Genomic DNA, 19,773 nt, shown 5'->3' with positions numbered 1-19,773 from the left:
TTCAGTGGCTCTGTTCCTATTTCTGAATTTCTTTTTACTCTTCTGATTTATAATTACCTGAATAATTGTAGTTAAACTATCACTTAAACATAAAATTTCTGAAATGTCAAAATGTTCCCACTTGAAGAAAAATTCTCCTAAAATAAAGTTAGCATAAACCATACTAATATTGTAATTAGTGACTTTCAAAAGACAAAGTGATGAGAGCAAATATATTAGTCCATTCAGATTGACTATTCATAATTCAATTCGATTGACTAAAGCTTGGCTCTGGGTTCCTGCATACAGGAGCCAAGAGTCTGGGTCACTGAAGTGTTAGACACAAATAGGATGAAACTCATAGTCTGATGTAATCTCTTAATCTTGCCTCCACTGGCAGTAATGCATCATCACTGTAACTAAGTTCACCATGGTTAGGTTTTCTCTCATAAGATGCCTGTGCTAGTTGGAAGGGCCCAGATACTTAGCATTTAACCCTCTGACATTCATCTTTGGTAAGGTTTGCTGAAGCCTATTCAGCAGGCTTGAATACAAGGATTATGACAATCCACAGATCTTCTCAGTGTAGAAAAAAGTGTCCTTCTTAATATGCAAGAAATTGAGATTTAAAAAAACCCTTTCTCCCCCAATAAGTCAAGCATATCTTATTGGTCAAATCCAGCCCCAAATCATTCCTTCTTAAACTGTGTATTTATGAACTGTCCATTTTGTGTTCATTATTACATAAGATCAAAAACATCAGATTTCAGTGTTTAAGGGCTAAGACCACTGGCCTGAATAAGTGAACTCTTCAGGTCAACAGGGAGATCCTTTAGTGGTTATACAGCCCTATGGTTTCTTTAACCACAGACTAATGAAGTTCAATTTTCAACTCCTTTGTGAAGTATTCCTAATTACCTCAGTCCACAGTCAACTTTCCTATAGGTTATATTCTATACAATGCTGTCTATAAAGGTTCATTTTCTACCATTTTATATGTAGTCTACTTGATTTGATTATAGGCTCCTAAGGTCAAGAATCTTATTGCCTGCCTAGAGCAGGGAGCTGAATTAATATGTACTGATGGATCATTTGATCTTATTTCCAAAGACAGTTGGCCATAGTGCTAGAGTTACTTCAGGTCTGGCCTATTGCAAGATCTCTGGCTAGCCACTGCATAAACAGATCAGAAACAGCTGAAGAGTATTCCTTCTTCATTATGCATCAAATTTAAACTCAGCAATTTATTTGAGCACTTTCAATATGCCATGTACAGGCCTTTGGGTCACAAAAATAGTATGTACCTTTTGTAAAACAACTTACAAGTTCTAGGCACAATGTAAAGTGCTTTATATACATTGTGTTATCTAGTGATTTTATAAATCACATTAAACAAGTGACATGATTATTCATTCCCCTTTTACAAGGAAACTGGGCCTATTTGCTCATGCTTACGTAGAAAAGTTTACACAAGAGAATTTGGTTCAACCATAGCATTTGGGCTCCAATATTTGAGGTTTTAAACATAACTTTGGTCAAAAATAGGTTGGTCTGGAGCTTGGGTTGATCAGGAGCAACCAATCTGAAACAGGAAAAACCCAAGGATGCAAATGACTGCATCACTTGAGGTACTGGCCTTGAGAAAACCGTTGCTCACTGCCTCTTTTTTTTAAAAAATATTATTTTACAATCTACTTTTTATTTTTAAATTTTTATTTATTTATTTATTTTTATTTTTGGCTGCATTGGGTTTTTGTTGCTGCACGTGGGCTTTCTCTATTTGCAGCGAGCGGGGGCTACTCTTTGTTGCGGTGCGCAGGCTCTAGGCGCACAGGCTTCAGTAGTTGTGGCACGTGGGCTCAGTAGTGTGGCTTGTGGGCCCTAGAGCGCAGGCTCAGTAGTTGTGGTGCAGGGCTTAGTTGCTCCGCGGTATGTGGGATCTTCCCGGACCAGGGCTTGAACCCGTGTCCCTTGCATTGGCAGGTGGATCCTTAACCACTGTGCCATCAGGGAAGCCCTGCTCCCTGCCTCTTCTTCAAAGTCCTCCCATTGCCTTCTGGATCCTGTACAATCTTTCTGTTCTCATGACTATGGCTGGTTGTTTCTCTTCTTTCTAGCCCCTCTTTTTTTTTTTTTTTTTTTTTTTTTTTGGAGTATAGTTGATTTACAATATTGTGTTAGTTTCAGATGTACAGCAAAGTGATTCAGTTATATGTATACATGCATATATATCACATATACATTCTTTTCAGGTTCTTTTCCCTTATAGGTTATTACAAAATATTGACTATAGTTCCCTGTGCTATACAGTAGGTCCTTATTGGTTATCTATTTTATATATAGTAGTGTGTATATGTTAATCCCAAACTCCTAATTTATCCCTCTCCCCCCTTTCCCCTGTGGTAACCATAAGTTTGTTTTCTATGTCTGTGAGTCTATTTCTATTTTGTATATAAGTTCATTTGTATCGTCTTTTTTAAGGTTCCACATGTAAGTGATACTATATGATATTTGTCTTTGTCTGTGTTCACCCCTCTTTTAATACTCATCCTCCAAACATAGATGTTCTTCAAGTTTCTGTCCTCACACCTGTCTTTTTTCCTTTATCTAGTGGCACTCAAAGTTTAGTGTGCATTGCCATTGCCTTAGGAGTCATCAAAAATTCAGATCCCCAGGCAGGCCCCAACTCAGGTTTAGTGACTTAGAGTTTCTGGGGGAAACGACTCAGGAATCTGCATTTTAATAAGCAGCCCAGGTGGTTTTAATATGGATAGAGACCCATACTGGGAAACAGAGCCTCAACCCTCTCTCAAAGTCCTCATCTGCTCCGGCACCTTCCGCAATCACCTCTTTGTAAACAACTTTCCAATCATTATCTCTAGAACAGAATCGTCACACTCCAGACTCATATTCCAACTTTGTTAGTGACATTCCCATGTGGATGTCCTGCTGGCACCTTGCACTTAGTAAACCCAGAACCAGACATCCTCTTGCCTCCAAAATATCAGTTATTCCCCTTGAATTCCCTGTTTCTATTGACAGTGCCTCACCTGTCTCCTAGCACCTAATGTTATAACTTTACTCAGAGTCATCCTGCACCTTCAGACTTCCTGTCAGTCCCTAGATCCAGTCAACGATGAGTGCCTGACTCTCTCCCTCTGCTGTAAAGCTTCCACATATTCCAGTGGGTCTCAGCCCCCAGTAGAGCTTTAAAAGAATGATGTCTGGGTCTCCACTGAGACCCATTCAATCAGAATCTCTGGAAATAGGCCGTGGTAATTAGTAGTTTTAAAAATTCTCTGGGTGATTCTAATGCCTATGCAAGGTGGGAAACTCTGAAATAGTCCTCATGGTTTCATACTGATAAGATCACCTAGAGACCTTCATGGTCTCCATCCCCGGAGACAATGATTCAATTGTTAATTATTGGGAGAATCAGGAGAGGTGATTAGTCAACAAATTTGAACAGTTATCCAGAGGAGATGGTAAGAACCTGAACTAGGTGATGATGAAATAGAGTGAACAAATGGGAAAGACAATGCGGAATTATGAGCTTTAAGACTTTGAAACTGGCAGATACAGGAGGTGAGAAAGAATGACAGATGCAAAAGCAGTGACAGACACAGTGACCATAAGTTTGGATAATAAGAATGCTGATGGTGAGAAGCAAAGGCAGGAGAAAAATCTTTTTGTGGAGGATGGTTTGTGTGTTCATGAATGAATCTGGTTCTGCACTTGCTGAGTTTTAAAGTATTGGTGGGGTAGGTGGAGGTGTCACTTGGGTAGTGGAGGATTCTCAAAGTGTGGTCCCTAGATTTGCAGTATTGGTATCACCAGAGAATTTGTTATAAGTGCAAATTCTTGACATCCTCCCCTTCCACCTTCAACCTGCTGAAGAAACTCTGTGGCGGGGTCCAGCAATGTGTGGTTTCACAAGCACTGTAGGCGATTCTGATGTCACTAAAATTCGAGAACAACTGGCCTAGAGTAGCAGTCCTTAAACTTCATCATGCATCAGAATCACCAGGAGAGCTTGTTAAAGGCAGTGTCCTGAGTTCAGAGTTTCTGATTCATTAGGTTGGGGTGGGGCACATGGGTTGGGTTTGCATTTCTCACAAGCTCACGTGTGGTGCCAATGCTGCTGGTCCAGGGACCACACTTTGAGAACCACTGGTCTAGCAGTCAAAGACAAAAGAGATCTCAACTAGAAATATGGATTTGGGGGTCATCTACATAACAGAGGTAGTTCAAATATTGACTTTCTTTCCCAGACAACGGTAGTTGTCTCCTAATGAGTTTGTAGCCTCCTAACAGGTCTCTCTGCTTCCGTAATACCCCAAGCTATTTTGCATACAAAAATCAGAGAAATCTTTATAAATCATAAACCCTATTTATTGCACTAGCTGCATACAATCCTCCACGGCTTCCCATTGCTCTTATTTGAATTCTGTACATAGCCTGATTGTTCCTGCATGATCTGGCCTCTGCCTTTCTCTCCAGCTCCATCCCCTGTCACCTCCCCTCCCTCTCACTCTGCTCTGGCCACCCCGATCTTCTTTCAGATCCACAAACATATCACTTTCTTTCCTACCTAAGGGCCTCTGCTCACACTATTCCCCTACCAGATACACTCTACCCTAGCTCTGCAGACCACCAACTCCCCTCATCCTCCTGATCTCAGTTCAGATGTCACCTTCTTTGAGACACTTTCCCTCCTTGTCATCCCTTGTTATTTATTCTCTACTTAACCATGTTTGTGTTCTTTATCACTCTTGTCATAATCAGCAAATATCTTCCGTGTTTGTTTCCTTGCTTATCATCTGTCTCCCCATCTAGATTGTAAGTTTCCCTGGAGTGGGAACTTGTTGACTGAACGAATGAAACGTAGCAAGTCATATTCATTCTTATGTCCCCACTGGCTAAATAAATACACGTTGAATGAATGAACTGAAGAGAACTGAGAAAGGAGGCAATCTAGGGAATGTCTATATGTTACAGGAGTTGGGGGTAGAGGAGAAAAGAAGGCTAAGGAGAAAAAGAAGAGGAGGCAGAGAGGTAGGGCACTTTAAGAACAGTGCCCTAATCGCCATTACAATTGTATATATTATATGTATATATATATAATATATACACACACACATACACACACGCACACACAAACACATGCACACACACACATATATATACACACATATATGTAGATACAAACACATATATATACATACACACATATATGTAGATACACATACATACACAAGGACAGATATCTAAATCTCTATATCCAGCTGTATGAATAGACATTTGGAAGAGATCATAAAATAACACTAGAGAAAAAAAGTTTCAAAGAGGCAACATTTTTTCTTTTCTTATATTTTAAATTAATTCTTTAAAAAATTTTAATACAGATTTTAAAGGTAAAGAGGCAGCAATTTATAATCAATTACCAGATCTATGAAAAGGAGAGACTGAGCACTCTGACAAGGCCAAGGGTCAGGAAGATTATTTATGGGCAAGAAGGTGTTTTCATTTCACTAACACAATCCAGTAGGTGAATTAGAGTTTACCAAAGATCTTTCATCATCAATTCATTTGATCCTCAGACAAAAATCTCAAAAGACAGGCAGGACAGCTCTCACTACTTTTAGCAACATGATGAGGAAGTAGAAGTAACAAGCAGAGACTGTACTTTCAGGAAGTTTGGTGGTATTTCTCATTCCTAATTTCATCTGAAATAATGGATATCTACTATTTATATAGAGATTCTTTAAGGCCAACCATAATATGAGCAAACAGTTCCAGGGAACAATAGTAACTTAAAAACAAACCTCCCTAGAGCATCTCAGGTTTCCTTCCTAAATCGAGTATTTGATTCCAATAGCATTAGAATCTGGGAAGATTTTAAAATAGTACTGGGAAACAAAGGCCTTTAACTTAGACTGTTTAAAATGGTAACAATTCATTTTTCCCTCTGGTTTAACCAAGCTACCAATCTAAGTTTAAAGGAACTTGTACATGTCAGCATTAGGCACGATCTTTTATTTCCTAACATCTGAACCACACTCTGATGGACCAAATGTGGGATTTATTATTTGTCCAAATAGCAAACATGAACATGAAGTCCTTAGTAGGACTGAAGAAATAGAACTGGGAGAGATACTGTTGGAGAGAAATGCAATTATTGCTCAGCATGTTCAAACTTGGTAAAAACTATCTGCACTGGTTGCCTATATCCGTTAAACCTCATGGTTGGAAACAGTTTTTCCTTCACAAATCCTGGATCCCTGGGATTACTCCAAAATCAAGCTCATGAAATAGAAAAGAAGGAAGTGAGAATCCTCTTGAAAGTGTTTTCATTTCGCTAACACAACTCAATATGTAAATTATAGTTTACCAAAGTTCTTTCATCATCATTTCATTTGATCCTCAGAATCTCAAAACAGGCAAGGGCAGCTTTCACCGTCATGCCCTGAGGCCCAGGGAGGTCAAGTGGATTATCCCCTAGTAAGTGGCAGAGTCAGGACAGGAGTCCTGGGCTTGCTTCTGTTTCTAGGTACTGTGCTCTCCTCTCTACACAGCACACAGCCTAACCACACTCAGATTTTTTTTTTTTTTTTTTTAAGAAAAAGACTCTCCCTCTTCCTTGTGCTATCACATTGCACCAGCAGGGCGTTTGGCCTGTGCACGCCTGGTCACCTTGCAGAGTCATAAAACAAAAATAACAACTAACAAACAGGACTTGAATGTACCAAGACATGTGACACAGGTAGTAAGTGTTCCAGAAGGTCAGGAGGAAGAGAAGAAGACCATTAATCGTGATGGCTTTAATTCTTCTTAAATATTTGCTCCACATAGCCACTTTCTCCAGGGTTACAATATATTTAAAAAATACATTAGGGATACCTCTAGGGCTTTATTGATTCTTAGAGGATTTTGAAATACGGGACCAGTGATGGATGAGAGATGAATCATGACTGTCTACACAGTTTATGACATAGATGGATTAAACTAGGGAGATGATAATTGGGCAATTAGAGCTAAGGGGAAGAGTGGTAACTTGGCTTTATTAATAGTGTTTTTTAAAAATTGAGTTTTGTGGTGGGAATTTTATTAATATCATTGAGAATATCAGTACCAGTTTCTGAATGAATGGATAAACAATAAAGCATAGAGATGAGCTGAGTAAACAGAACAAAAGAATACTTTCAGAACAGTTTAACATTTTAACAGTTTGTCATAACAAAAGATACACGCACACAATAACAGATACAATAACAGATGTAACACATACAATAACAGATATCTAAATGTCTGTTTCTAGCTGTATGGATGGTCATCTATTAGTTCATTTATTTATTATTAGGTCATTTATTTACTATAATATGGAAAAACCTGCATGAATGTTTTGGCCAACCCAATAGAATACTATATAAAACATACTGCTTAAGTATATTTATGCATATGTAAAAATAATAACTAAGGTTTTGTTCCTGTTGAGTAATGTGAAATTGGTGAAATTCTGCACCTGAAAATTATGATGATACTTTTCTCAGAGCCAGTATATGAGGGTAGTGAATGAATAACCTGAATATCCAATCTCTCCCTGCTGGGTAGACAGCTCTTTCTTGCTTTCTGTCTCACTCTTTTTCATTCCCTCACATATACCCAGACACAGACAGATGAACACACCTATCATTATGAAGCTCAGTTTAACAAGAGTTTAAAGTGTTCAGCTGTGCAAACCACTATACTAGGTACTATTGGGGAAAAGAAAAGCACAGATGAATGAAGAACAATTCCAAAGCCTCCTTCTGCTTTCTGAGCATGGCTTTGAAAGTGAATTTGAATCTTAGTTCTGACACTTATGTACTCCATTATCTTTGGTAAGTTCCTTGTTTTCTCTGTACTTTTTTTTTTTATAATCTTGAAGTGAGAATAATAATAATATCTACTTTTATGGGGTTGTTAAGAGGATTCAGTGGGATAATGTGTGCAAAACATTTTGAACAGTGCCTGTCACAGAGTAAGCTATTACTGTTGTCATTATAATTATATTATTATTTCGAAGATCTTATACTCCAGAGGAGAATACAGACTTAAACATAGCTGAGTCTAATGGAAACAATCAGCACATAACAAAGGCATGATCAAAATGCTCTGCTAAATGGGTGTGTGTGTTTAAACCCACAACACCCTAAATTTAGCCTTGGGAAGAAAGGAATAGACCAAGCAGAGTTGATCATTTTTCCAGGTTCTATAAATATTATCCCCTTTTGCCACTAAATGAATAATGATGTCTTCAAAACATCAGTTAGATGCAGCACAGAATTATATATGGGAAAGTGGTCTTGCTTTTAAATTCAGCAAGTTGGCCAGCTCAGCAGAGGGAATTTCAGAACAGAAGGAGGAAATGGAACAAATAGTCTTTAAAGGGTCCCATCTACTTCTGAAATTCTGTGCTTCCATGGTCAAGATACTTGATGGAGTTTCCAGAGACATAAAAATAAGGTAATTTGTAAAAATAGGCTTTTCAAATGGTAGTTCCCTCACCTTCTTTCCCCTGTTTTTTTCTCTCGATTATCTTTTGAAGAACTGGTCTTGGATGAAAATGAACATTCACCTCATGAAGAAAGAGGAGTTATTCTGAATGAACTGGGTCACCAAGGGAGGAACTCTATTAAACAAAGTCCTTGGGGAAGTGATTTATTGATTTGGTTTGTGGTCTAAAGCTGAGGTGTATGTTGAAGGAGAATGGAAGCCTTTTGCCATTGCATATTATAAGGAAATTAAAGAGAAAGGCACTGGGAGTGCCTATTTTAGAAATATGGGGGTAAACAGGACTAAGTATTGTATATTAATTATGGTGAGAGAGGGCAGATGAGAAGAATGTAAACAAGAAAAAAATGCTGATGTTTGAAATTTACTAAAAATAATCTAAAAATATTGGCTAATGTCAACTAAATCTGTTACTTTTTTCTAAGGCAGTGAACAAGTATAAGAAGCTCCTTTTACATGTTTTACTTTCTCATTAGTTCATTCATTCATTCATCAAAAATGTATTGATTATTCATTACATACCAGCCAAGACTAGGACAGACATGGTCCCAGTCCTGATGAGGGTTAATTTTTTAGCAACAGAAATGGCCAGAGAGAAAAAAGAAGAGGAAGAAGAGGAGCCTGGACAATCCAAAGTGAAAATCCATTTTTTGAATAATAAAAACTTGCTGTATAATCTAGTAATCTAAGCTTTTTTACCATACTCCTCGATAACAATCTGGGCATGTTCAGCTGATTTCTGTAGTAAAATAATAACATTTGTGAGAAAGCTAACGCCATCAAAAATAAATATAGATCCAACTCTAAAGGGGAGAAATTTGAGAATATTATCTTCTTGAAAAAAAATGATCAATGTAGTGTAATTTGGTTGTGATGGATGGTTCTTTCCACCTCCCAAGGTGGATCGTGTGGTGCGTCAACAATTTAAATTACTCCCCAAATTGGACCCTGACTCTAGGAATTATAAAGGGGTATTTTCAAAAGAGATCATTGCCTAAACAATTCCTTTAATCAACAGTCAGAGGATTTATTTAGCTGATGGTGCCAAACCTTCTTCATGAAGACTATGACGACGGTGCATCCCTCCCCTAAGTCCCCGTCCCTCAAAAGAGTAAGAGGATCAAATGAATTTTTAAATGCAGATTTTGGTGTATAGAGTTCTTTTTCATCTTCTGGAAAGTGATTACCATACTTAATCAAGATTCCTCTGTGTATCATTAGCTAATTTTAGCTTCCTCCTTTTTAAAAAAATTAAATTTTATTTTTTTACAGTGAGTTTGGGAGAGACCAGTTTTAAGTCCTCTGTGGATTTCATGGTTTTCAGTTCAAGCCTTCAGGGAAGCTCAGTTTAAAAGTAGGAAAACAGTAATTAAAAGTGATTAGGACAAGTTTTGGTGCTATGAAATGAGGACTCAATTCTCCCTGTCATAAGCCAAACCGAGAGGCAATTTTTGGTTTTGATTATGGCTTTACTTGCGATTTTAATAAACATGAACCAGTATTCAAACTTCTAATATCCTGCTGCTTAACTATTTCCAAAGAGCTATCCAGCTCTTTTAAACAGCTTTTGTTTTAAACTTTTAATTTGTTTGGCTCAGTCTCACCTTAGAAAGTTGTAGCTTCATGGTAAACCCTTGTATATAAGTTGATTTCCAGAATCCCAAGTGATTCTTTCTTTTCCCCTCCCAGCTAAGTGTTTCCTCATGTGCCCAAATCGTTGGTGCTGACAGCTTTCCTGCCTTGTTTTATCTGGTTCTCACAGTAAGGACGAGAGACAAATACAAGAACGTGTCCAGCGTTGACTGGATGCGGCACGACTCCACTGATACTTACAGCTCCTCCAGGAAGCGGAGACCGTGCAGAGGATTCGGGGGAAGCTGACTGATGTTGTTCATACTCAGGTCTCTGGAGAGGAAGAGAGGCAGTGTGTGAGGAGCGGCGTCTGCCACCACAAGGCAGTCCAGCTGTTCAGTTCACACATTTGCAAGCAATACAGCCAAAGGAACTTGCTGTGTTGCTTGACAAATGAATCGCTCTTTTGCACGTTAAATATATTCCTTTCCTCCCATGTCCCCCCCAACATCATGGGCTCTCAATCAAATCAGAGACCCTAGGAGGAGCTGATACGGAATTCAAAATGATTTAGACCATTCATGGGCATGGTTGTAATTCTTCATGTTTAAAGTGACCTGAGTAGACCAGCAAAGGGAACAGACATAACTCAACCACCCTAGACATAACTCAACATCGGGTCCTGCTTGAAATTTTGTGGCAAAGAGAAATGTCTTCACCATGCAACTCTGGAAGTCCTGTTTCTCTGGGACTATAAGCACCTTGTAAAAACAAATGTTTTGATTCAAAGAAACTTAAAAAAACAAAACAAAACAAGACAAAAGGCCTATTCCCTCCTTCGAACATGTTCCTTTTGCAGGTTCTCAGATTGCATTAAATAAGTGAAATGAACCATAAAACAAGGGTGTAATGCGATCCTGCTCTGTAGCACACTTCCTGCTGGGCCTGCACAGTAGTTCCTGGCACAGGAAACAACAAGCCACTTTGGGCAGAACTCAATCAATTTTTGTTTTAAGCGAAACTCCGTGTAATTAGATTTTATTGTTTTTATTTTTCTATTTCTTTACTGTCTCCCACATAATCCTACAGCATGACTGTCTGTATCTCAGAGGACAAAAGACCAACTGATAGGCAGAGTCTACTCAAGACCAACTAAGACCACATAAGTCAGCTTAAGGTTGACTTAAAAAATGACGTGCTCAAACGCGAAGACTCAGAACTAATGCCATTATAATCTCAGAGCGGGTCTACATACTTAAAATTTATGTTGAGATAAGATAAAAGGCTTATTTTTATTTATTATTTTTAAAAAATGATTCAGTTGACATATAACATGGTATTAATTTTAGGTGTACAGCATAATGATATATGTACATATTGTGAAATGATTACCACAGTAAGTTTAGTTGACATTTATCACCACAGAGTTACAAAATTTGTTTTCTTGTGATGAGAATTTTTAATATTTACTCTCTTTAGCAACTTTCAAATATACAATATTGTATTATAACTGCAGTCACTATGCTGTACATTACATCCCCAAGACTTATTTCTCGCATAACTGGAAATTTGTGTCTTTTGACCACCTATGCCAATTTCACCCAGGAGCTTTTATTTTATTTTTTTAACATCTTTATTGGAGTATAACTGCTTTACATTCTTATGTTAGTTTCTGCTGTATAACAAAGTGAATCAGCCATACATATACATATATCCCCTTATCCCCTCCCTCTTGCGTCTCCCTATCCCACCCCTCTAGGTGGTCACAAAGCACTGAGCTGATCTCCCTGTGCTATGCGGCTGCTTCCCACTATCTATTTATTTTACGTTTGGTAGTGTATATATGTCCATGCCACTCTCTCACTTCGTCCCAGCTTACCCTTCCCCCTCCCCGTGTCCTCAAGTCCATTCTCTATTGTCTACGTCTTCATTCCTGTCCTGCCCCTAGGTTCATCAGAACCATTTTCTTTCTTTCTTTTTTTTTTTTTAGCTTCCATATATATGTGTTAGCATACGGTATTTGTTTTCCTCTTTCTGACTTACTTCATTCTGTATCACAGACTCTAGGTCCGTCCACCTCACTACAAATAGCTCAATTTCATTTCTTTTTATGGCTGAGTAATATTCCATTGTATGTATGTGCCACATCTTCTTTATCCATTCATCTGTCGATGCACACTTAGGTTGCTTCCCTGTCCTTGCTATTGTAAATAGAGCTGCAATGAACATTGTGGTACATGACTCTTTTTGAATTATGGTTTTCTCAGTGTATATGCCAAGTAGAGTAACCCAGGAGCTTTTAAAAAAATCGGATTATTCTTGTTATTGAAGTGGCCACAACCATTGCACCTAACCAGCAGATTTCAGTATTGATAGCTTGATACCTTTATCAAATATTAACTTTTAATCAGTGGTGCCAAGAACTAAGGGATCATTCACTCTGTGCCTTTAAAAAGTCACGAGCATGTACAGGGAAGATAAAATATTTTGCTAAATGTTTTAGAGTATGGCAACCCCCCCAGAGTTATTCATTTTAATATTTATTAATTTTAATTATTAATTTAAATATCATTGTTGGTAAACAATGATGTAGCTGAGTAAAATGCTATATTCTCAAGCTAAAACTAAACAATGCTAAAAATATAGACTAAAAAAATTTGTATTGTCCATATATTCAAAATCTGTTTTTTTTTTCCTGGCACTGTTTAGATAAGAGAGCCAGATAACTGATTCGCAATTTTAGTTCCCTGTGCAGATATTTCTCTGAAGTAGCAAGGTTGTTTAGTTCACTGAATAGGCATATATTAAACTAAACAATAGTCTCTGGATTCCTTACAGTGTCTATATAATCTCTGCAAAGACTTGATATTTCTAAGGCATATTCACTTACTTTTAACTGATATCCCACTTATTTCCTAAAAGGACCGGGTGGTTTGCTTCTGGAGCATGTTTATTAGTAACTTAGATCAAACCAGTCTCAAGACAGCTGGATAGTGCTGACATTCCTCTCCTCTCCTATTTCCCTGTGTGATGTGCAAATCAGTCTGGGACAAACACTGATCTTGTCTATTGCAGAAAGCTCTAAATAGAACAAGGAAATTTATGTTTAAGGAGATTCATAAGCACTCCACATTATTTTACTATTTATTACCCTATTTCAGGCACCTGGAAGTGAAGCTTACATCAGCATTCACTCTCAGGGTTCCCCCTGGAGCATTTTTATGGTGGAGCAGCAGAAAGAGTGCAGGCATTGTTAGTGTACAGTGTCTTGGGTTTGAATCCTGGCCTCCCCATGTACTAGCTGCACGATCTTGGGAAAATGAACCTCCCTGTTCAGGCTTCCTCGTATTTAAACAAGGGTGTTCCTACATTAATAGTTTCATACCCTGTGATGGCTGTTCCAGTCAGGAGGGAGAGACTTAATTTGCTTCTTGAAAAGGAGAGTACCTCCCTTTCCCAACAGGAAATTAGTCACTTCTCCCTGTTACCTGACATTGTGGTTCCTCCCAGAAAATGAGCTCGTACATTCGGCCCTCCATATCCGTGGGTTTCGCATCCCAGATTCAGAGAGCTGATTGTATTCATTGAACTATACCATTTTATATAAGGGACTTGAGCATCCTCAGACTTTGGTATGCGCGGGGGCTCCTGAGACCAAACCCCCAGTCACACCGAGGGATGGCTGTATTGCTAAACCAACCCTTTACGACTTGTTTTCTAATATAGACTGTTTACTTTCTTTTTCTTTCTTTCTTTTTTTTATCGAAGTATTGTTAATTTACAATGTTGTGAAGGCGGTTTTCTTTTAAAGAGCTGCTAACAATGCAGATAAACCTATGGCACAAAATAACTTAATAATAGCAATCTAAAGTAAACTGAAATAGGCTTTTAAAACACGAATCCAAAGTGGGTAAGGTAAAAATTAGTCGCATTCATTCACCTTTTCTCTTCTGTGTGCACCTTTTGCATTGATGTTCAAATGTAACACCGGTCTAGCTCAGTGCTTCCCAAGCTGTCCATGGTAAAAGACCAATGAAAAAAAAGTTCTACTTTGCCGTGGACTTATATTTTTATAAAATTAATTAATAGAAAAGTGAAATAACACAGAGATATACAAAATACAAGCCTCAATATTTTGTTATGTGACTTGACAGATTATTCAATTTCTGTGCAAGTTTCTAAACCTTTACTCTCAAATCCTTATCTGTTGTGGATTAGTAAAAAATAACCCTGGCCTGGGAGGGGTCCTCAGACCATGCCTTTTGGTGAGCAATGCTGTTCTTGCCTTCGTGTCAAGAAGGGCAAGACTTAAATTACTTTTAGCCAGTTCAACTTTGAGTAAAACATGATAGAATGAGAATGTTTGGCCGCTAGAGAGGACTGGCACTCAGCAGGGTGAGGTCACCCACTTAAAAGGGAAGAAAATGGGCTCCCCTGGTGGCGCAGTGGTTGAGAGTCCGCCTGCCGATGCAGGGGATGCGGGTTCGTGCCCCGGTCCGGGAAGATCCCACATGCCGCGGAGCGGCTGGGCCTGTGAGCCATGGCCGCTGAGCCTGCGCGTCCGGAGCCTGTGCTTCGCAACGAGAGAGGCCAGAACAGTGAGAGGTCCGCGTACCGCAAAAAAATTTAAAAAAAGAGAAGAAAATGAAGTTCACGGAGTTGAGAGGTCTCCAAGTCACAGTGCAGAATTTAGTGGGAAAGCCCCTGGGCTGGAGCCTAGAGCTCTACTTGCCCTTGGTTTTTTGCCTTTCCTTTTTTCCAACAAATTTTCCACTCTGTATAAAAACGTCTTCATTCTCACTCTTAAATTATTTTTTAAACTTTTCCATTTTTTCTTCTATAGTATTTGGTCTTTCTGACCCCTGCAACACATATAACCTTAGCAGAATGAAGGGATCTTAAAATAGTTTCCAAATCTGTGCATTACTTAAACTGTCATTTAACAAAAGTCCCTATTTTGTACCACATTTGGCCCATGGTTCAGTTTCCTAAAATCAGTGAAGCAATGTAATGCATTTCTTTAATTTTTTTCATCTTTTGCCAAGACGTTGAAATTAATTTTGAAGAACTGGTCACTAGGTAAAAGGATTTCATCAGAAATGGAGGATTCATTGTGACAAGATGGTCAAATATGTTAAACCATTCTTCCCTGTCTCTGACCCAGCTCTTGTCTACACTGTGTTAATTACCACATCTAGAAATCTGGAATAGGATTTGCAAAGTTCCATGGGAGCAGCTGACTATCTAATGGAACCATTGCAGGAGCTTTAAAAAATATAGATGCCTGGGTCCCATCCCCAGAGTTTCTGAGTCAGTTGGTCCAGTATAGGCATTGGGATTTTAAAAAGCTTCTCAGGTTATTTGAATGTTCAGCCAAGGCTGTGAACAGTGCTTAGGAATAACTCTTTCTAAATTTCTAGATGGGTGCTCTGAGTTCTACAACTCACTCAAAATTTAGGAGGCTAACTAAAGATATTGTTTCCTCTGGGTAGAGAGTTCCACCCACACAGATAGTATCTTTCTCTTGAAAGTGTCTTTGATGCTTGCAACTCTATTATTTATTTTTCTTCATTTGACAAAATATTAATTGAGCATTAATTGTGGTCAGGTCTAGGAAGACAGTGGAGAAGAAATCTGAGTCATCTTCAACTTTTCCCTTTCCTGCTGTCCCTATGTCCCTAAGGCACCCAGTGTTAATTCTGCTACAAAGCTTGCTTCTGGATCTGGCCTCACTTCTTCCTTCTTGCCTGCTACTTTTGGTCAGGTCCCTGCTCTGTTGATAACTTTTCTACTCTCCTGTTTAGTGTGCCTCCTCATTCTTGGTCATCTTCTACACCATGGCCAGAGAGGTCACCCTGAAAAGTCCATCCAATCATGTCATTCCACTCAGAGACATTGCTAGCCAATAAGAAAGGCATCCCCTCGGATGATTTGGAGAAACGCTTCCCCTCTGGGAGGGGAGGGTGGTAAATTAAAGAAAAGGTCATTTGCCTTCTGCAGAAGCAACCAGGGAGCAGAGTGAGTGGGGTGGCAAAGAGAGCTTGGCTTGGAGTTCGGCCCCCCATGGAGAGCTCCGGTGCCAGGCACAGCCTGCACAACCACACCCAGCAGGGACTCCCCTGCCTGAGAACTTGGGCGGACTTCAGGCCTCTTAGAGGAACCAATGTCCCTACCTTCATAGGTTCTTCACAACCTGGCCTAAAGCATGTTTCCACCTTGATCTTACACTACCTTCCTCTCTGCAACATGTGTTCCGGTTACACTGAAATTCTTTCTGCTCCTCTTTGCATCTGTCTTTACCCATGTGATTCTCTTTCCCTAGAATGCATTATACTTTCTATTTCCAAATGACTACTCCAGTGCTTAACAGACCCCGGTGTTTCAGACACAAACTCTTCTCTTTCCAGCTTAGTTGTTCTCTATTTCCACCTCTAGTCCTTGGATACTTCCAGGATCAAAGCCTTGTCTTAGCCTAAGATCATACATTGATCTCCTGGATCACTGTCTCACCATCACCCTGAACTGTCTTTTGTTTCCCTCCACTGGCAAAATCCCAGCTCTGGGAGAAAACTGTAATTCATCTTCTCTTTTACTATCTCAGTGGACTGAGTGCCACTAGAAAAGAAAAACTCACAAATGTGCAGATTAGTTACTATAAATCCATGGTCTTTGTGGGCTCTCTACACTGCTGCACAGCCCTGTTATTTGTTATGGCTCAGTTTACTTCTGCAGGGACTGCTGCCAACCTTCACCGCTTGCCTCAGACCCCTTAATGGACAGCCACTCCCATCATGGGCACCTTCCCTCTGACTTCATGGAAATAACTGGAATTCTTTAGATCAAACACGACATAGGCCAAATTTTTGTTCTCTTTTGTCCCTTGCTTAAGATACCCACAGTTTTCTCTTGCTCGTGGGTCCCATCTCCCCACCCCCAGGATGCTACAGCACATGATTTCATGAACAATTCCTTCTATTTCCTGCATTTTCAATTTCTTTCTCTTCCCTTTCAATGTATAAATATAGTCAAGTCTTTTCCATGAGTAAAAGAAACAAAAAACCAGATCTTTCGATCTCATGTCTTCCTCTACCTGCTACCTAATCTTTCTCATTCCCTTTGGGGTTGTTTCTAGTCTCCAGTTGTAGTCTCCACCTCCTATTCCCTTCTCAGCCCACAACACACAGGCTTCCAGCCCTACGCTCCAGTGAAACTGCTCTTGCCATAGAAACAATGACCTCCATGTTGTCAAATCTAATGAACACATGACTTACTGGACCTCTCTCCTACACCAGACTCTCTCTTTCTGGAAGCTCTATACTTTATAGTTTCCAAGGCATCATTCTCTCAGGATTCTTTCCCAACTTTCTACAGACTCTTTGTGGGATCATCTTCTATCTACCCCTTATATGGCAGTATTCTCTGGAGCTCTACCCTTGGCCTAGTGTTCTGCAATCTCTGCCCTTTCTTCTTGGTGACTGTTACTTACTCTCACGGGTTTAAGTATCACTTAGATGCCCATTACCCCCCAAAGCCATATTCCTAGTCTTAATGTTTCTCCTTCAGAATCATTTATCTAATTTCCTTCTGGATATGTTCATTTACCAATCTTGCAGGAATGCACTGTGTCTAAAATGGAAATAATTATTTTCTATTCCGAACTCATTTCTTTTTCTGTGGGGCCAGTTTCTAGTTAATGCCACGACCATCTTTCCGTCAAAAAGCCCAAATCTTAGATACTATTCAACTCTTCCTATTTTTCTTTTTTTATCCTCTCTGTCTATCCCTTTTTCTCTCTCCTAACTCTGCCCTCACTCTCTCCGACCCAGTCATCTGAAACTGCCTCCCAACTCTGTGGCTGCCTGCTTCCAGAAGCTTCCTGCTTCTTATCCTTTGAGGCCCACCCTCCGAATGGCAACTAGAGTGATCTATCCAAAAATGCAGAATTAGCACCCTACTTAGAACTTTTCAATTCCTATCACCTTCCAGATGAAATCCCCATTTGTTAGTATTACATACAAGCTCCACTGGGGAGCACACCAACCCTTTGTCACTCTGGCATATTGATTCCAATTCATCCTTCAAGACTCAGGTTGGGTGGGTGTCATCTCCAGGAAGCCTTATCACATTCGTGTAAGTGATTTGCTCTCTGTTCTTCTGTATCACCCCATACATTTAATGACATCATATTGAAATGATGTGTTCATGTGTCTGTCTCCTGCAGTAGGCTGTATTCCTCATGATCAGTGGCCATTTTTTCATCATAGTCCTCCTAGTGTCTAGCCGCATGTTTGTGTATAGAAGATATTCAGTGAATGTTGAATTGAACCCTCTTCTACTGCCTCTGTCCTATGAGTGAGCAGATGATCTTACCCAATCCATTTAAAAAAATCAGGTTTCTCATCAAATGGCTACATAATCCTAACTGTGAGGCATGTAATCCTTTTGGTATAAAACACTTTTGGGAACAAAACACACTTTGTGTTGTGCCCACCTTCCACAATGACTTTTGCTCACAGTTAGGGTTGTGGTTTCTCTTTTCAGTCAATCCTATTTGTTTTCTGTCCTAGGGATTCCTCAGAGATTCTCATCCATTGAAAGTCCCCTTCTACCCCCATGCTCAAGTATATTTATGCTGATGCTTCTCCTCCCCTCCCCTCCCCCACTCCTTCTACCCTTCTGCTCCTCCCTATATCCCCCCTCCTCTTGTTCCTCCTTCTTTTTATTCCTCTTCTTCCTTCCCCCTTCTTCTTCTTTTTTAAAAAATTTTTACTGGAGTGTAGTTGATTTACAATGTTGTGTTAGTTTCAGGTGTACAGTAAAGTGAATCAGTTATACATATACATATATCCACTCTTTTTAAGATTCTTTTCCCATATAGGTCATTACAGAGTAGTGAGTAGAGTTCCCTGTGCTACACAGTAGGGCCTTATTAGTTATCTATTTTATATATAGTAGTGTGTATATGTCAGTCCCAAGCTCCCAATTTTCCCTCTTCTTCTTTCCTTCTACTTTTCCTTTTCTCCTCCTCTCCTGCAAAAATATCTACCTTTCTTATCATTTCTATGGATTTGCTGTGGGAGAGGCATGACTGCAGTAAGTATTTAGTCCACCACCTTAAAATCCGGCCATACTGTCTCTGTTTGAGACTTGATAAGTGAATCAGTGAACAGAGAGGCCATTCCTTATAGTGTGATTATTAAACAAAGAAAGCAACAACAACAAAGGTTCTTTAATCTCTGCCACAGTTGAAGACAAATATTTTCTTCTTTAGCAGCACCATGCAATTCCTGTTTCTTCTCAGTACAATCATGTTAAATTTGTCTTGGGAGATCCAATAGCATTTAGCTTTTTGCCAGACACCTTTGTTAACAATGAATGGATCCAGGATGGAGACATTCCAGCACTTTTTAATTGATCACTTTTTAAATACATTTCTAGAGATAAGCCCTCCTGTGAACTTCAAAAGGAAAGGTGCAGGCTTGAGTAGCATTTTGTGACAGTATGAATAATGTATGTCCGGATACTTTTCCCATGTTATTGTTTTTAACTCCAAAACAATGTATCTTTGAAAAATACTTTTTACTGAAGTATAACATATATGGGAAAAGGAATAAATCCTAACTGTCCAACCCACTGAATTTTCACAATGTGAACTCACCCTTGTAAACC

At 39.2% G+C, this 19,773-nt stretch overlaps 1 protein-coding gene across 3 annotated transcripts in view; it reads right to left on the bottom strand.

Annotated features, from left to right (window-relative positions):
• LGR5 (leucine rich repeat containing G protein-coupled receptor 5) overlaps positions 1-19,773 on the bottom strand; it is a gene marked incomplete at both ends in the record, with an annotated part of 126,561 nt that overhangs the window by 58,179 nt on the left and 48,609 nt on the right. For all 3 annotated transcript variants that reach the window (XM_082635764.1, XM_082635765.1, XM_082635766.1), the window contains one exon: positions 10,366-10,437. In XM_082635764.1, coding sequence (XP_082491890.1) covers positions 10,366-10,437 — 72 coding nt within the window. The remainder of the gene's footprint in view (positions 1-10,365; positions 10,438-19,773) is intronic.

Source organism: Mesoplodon mirus (assembly GCF_964341445.2).
Source record: "Mesoplodon mirus genome assembly, chromosome: 11".
NCBI lineage: Eukaryota > Metazoa > Chordata > Mammalia > Artiodactyla > Ziphiidae > Mesoplodon > Mesoplodon mirus.
The sequence above is the reverse complement of the archived record's forward strand: the minus strand, read 5'-3'. Positions and strand labels throughout refer to the sequence as shown.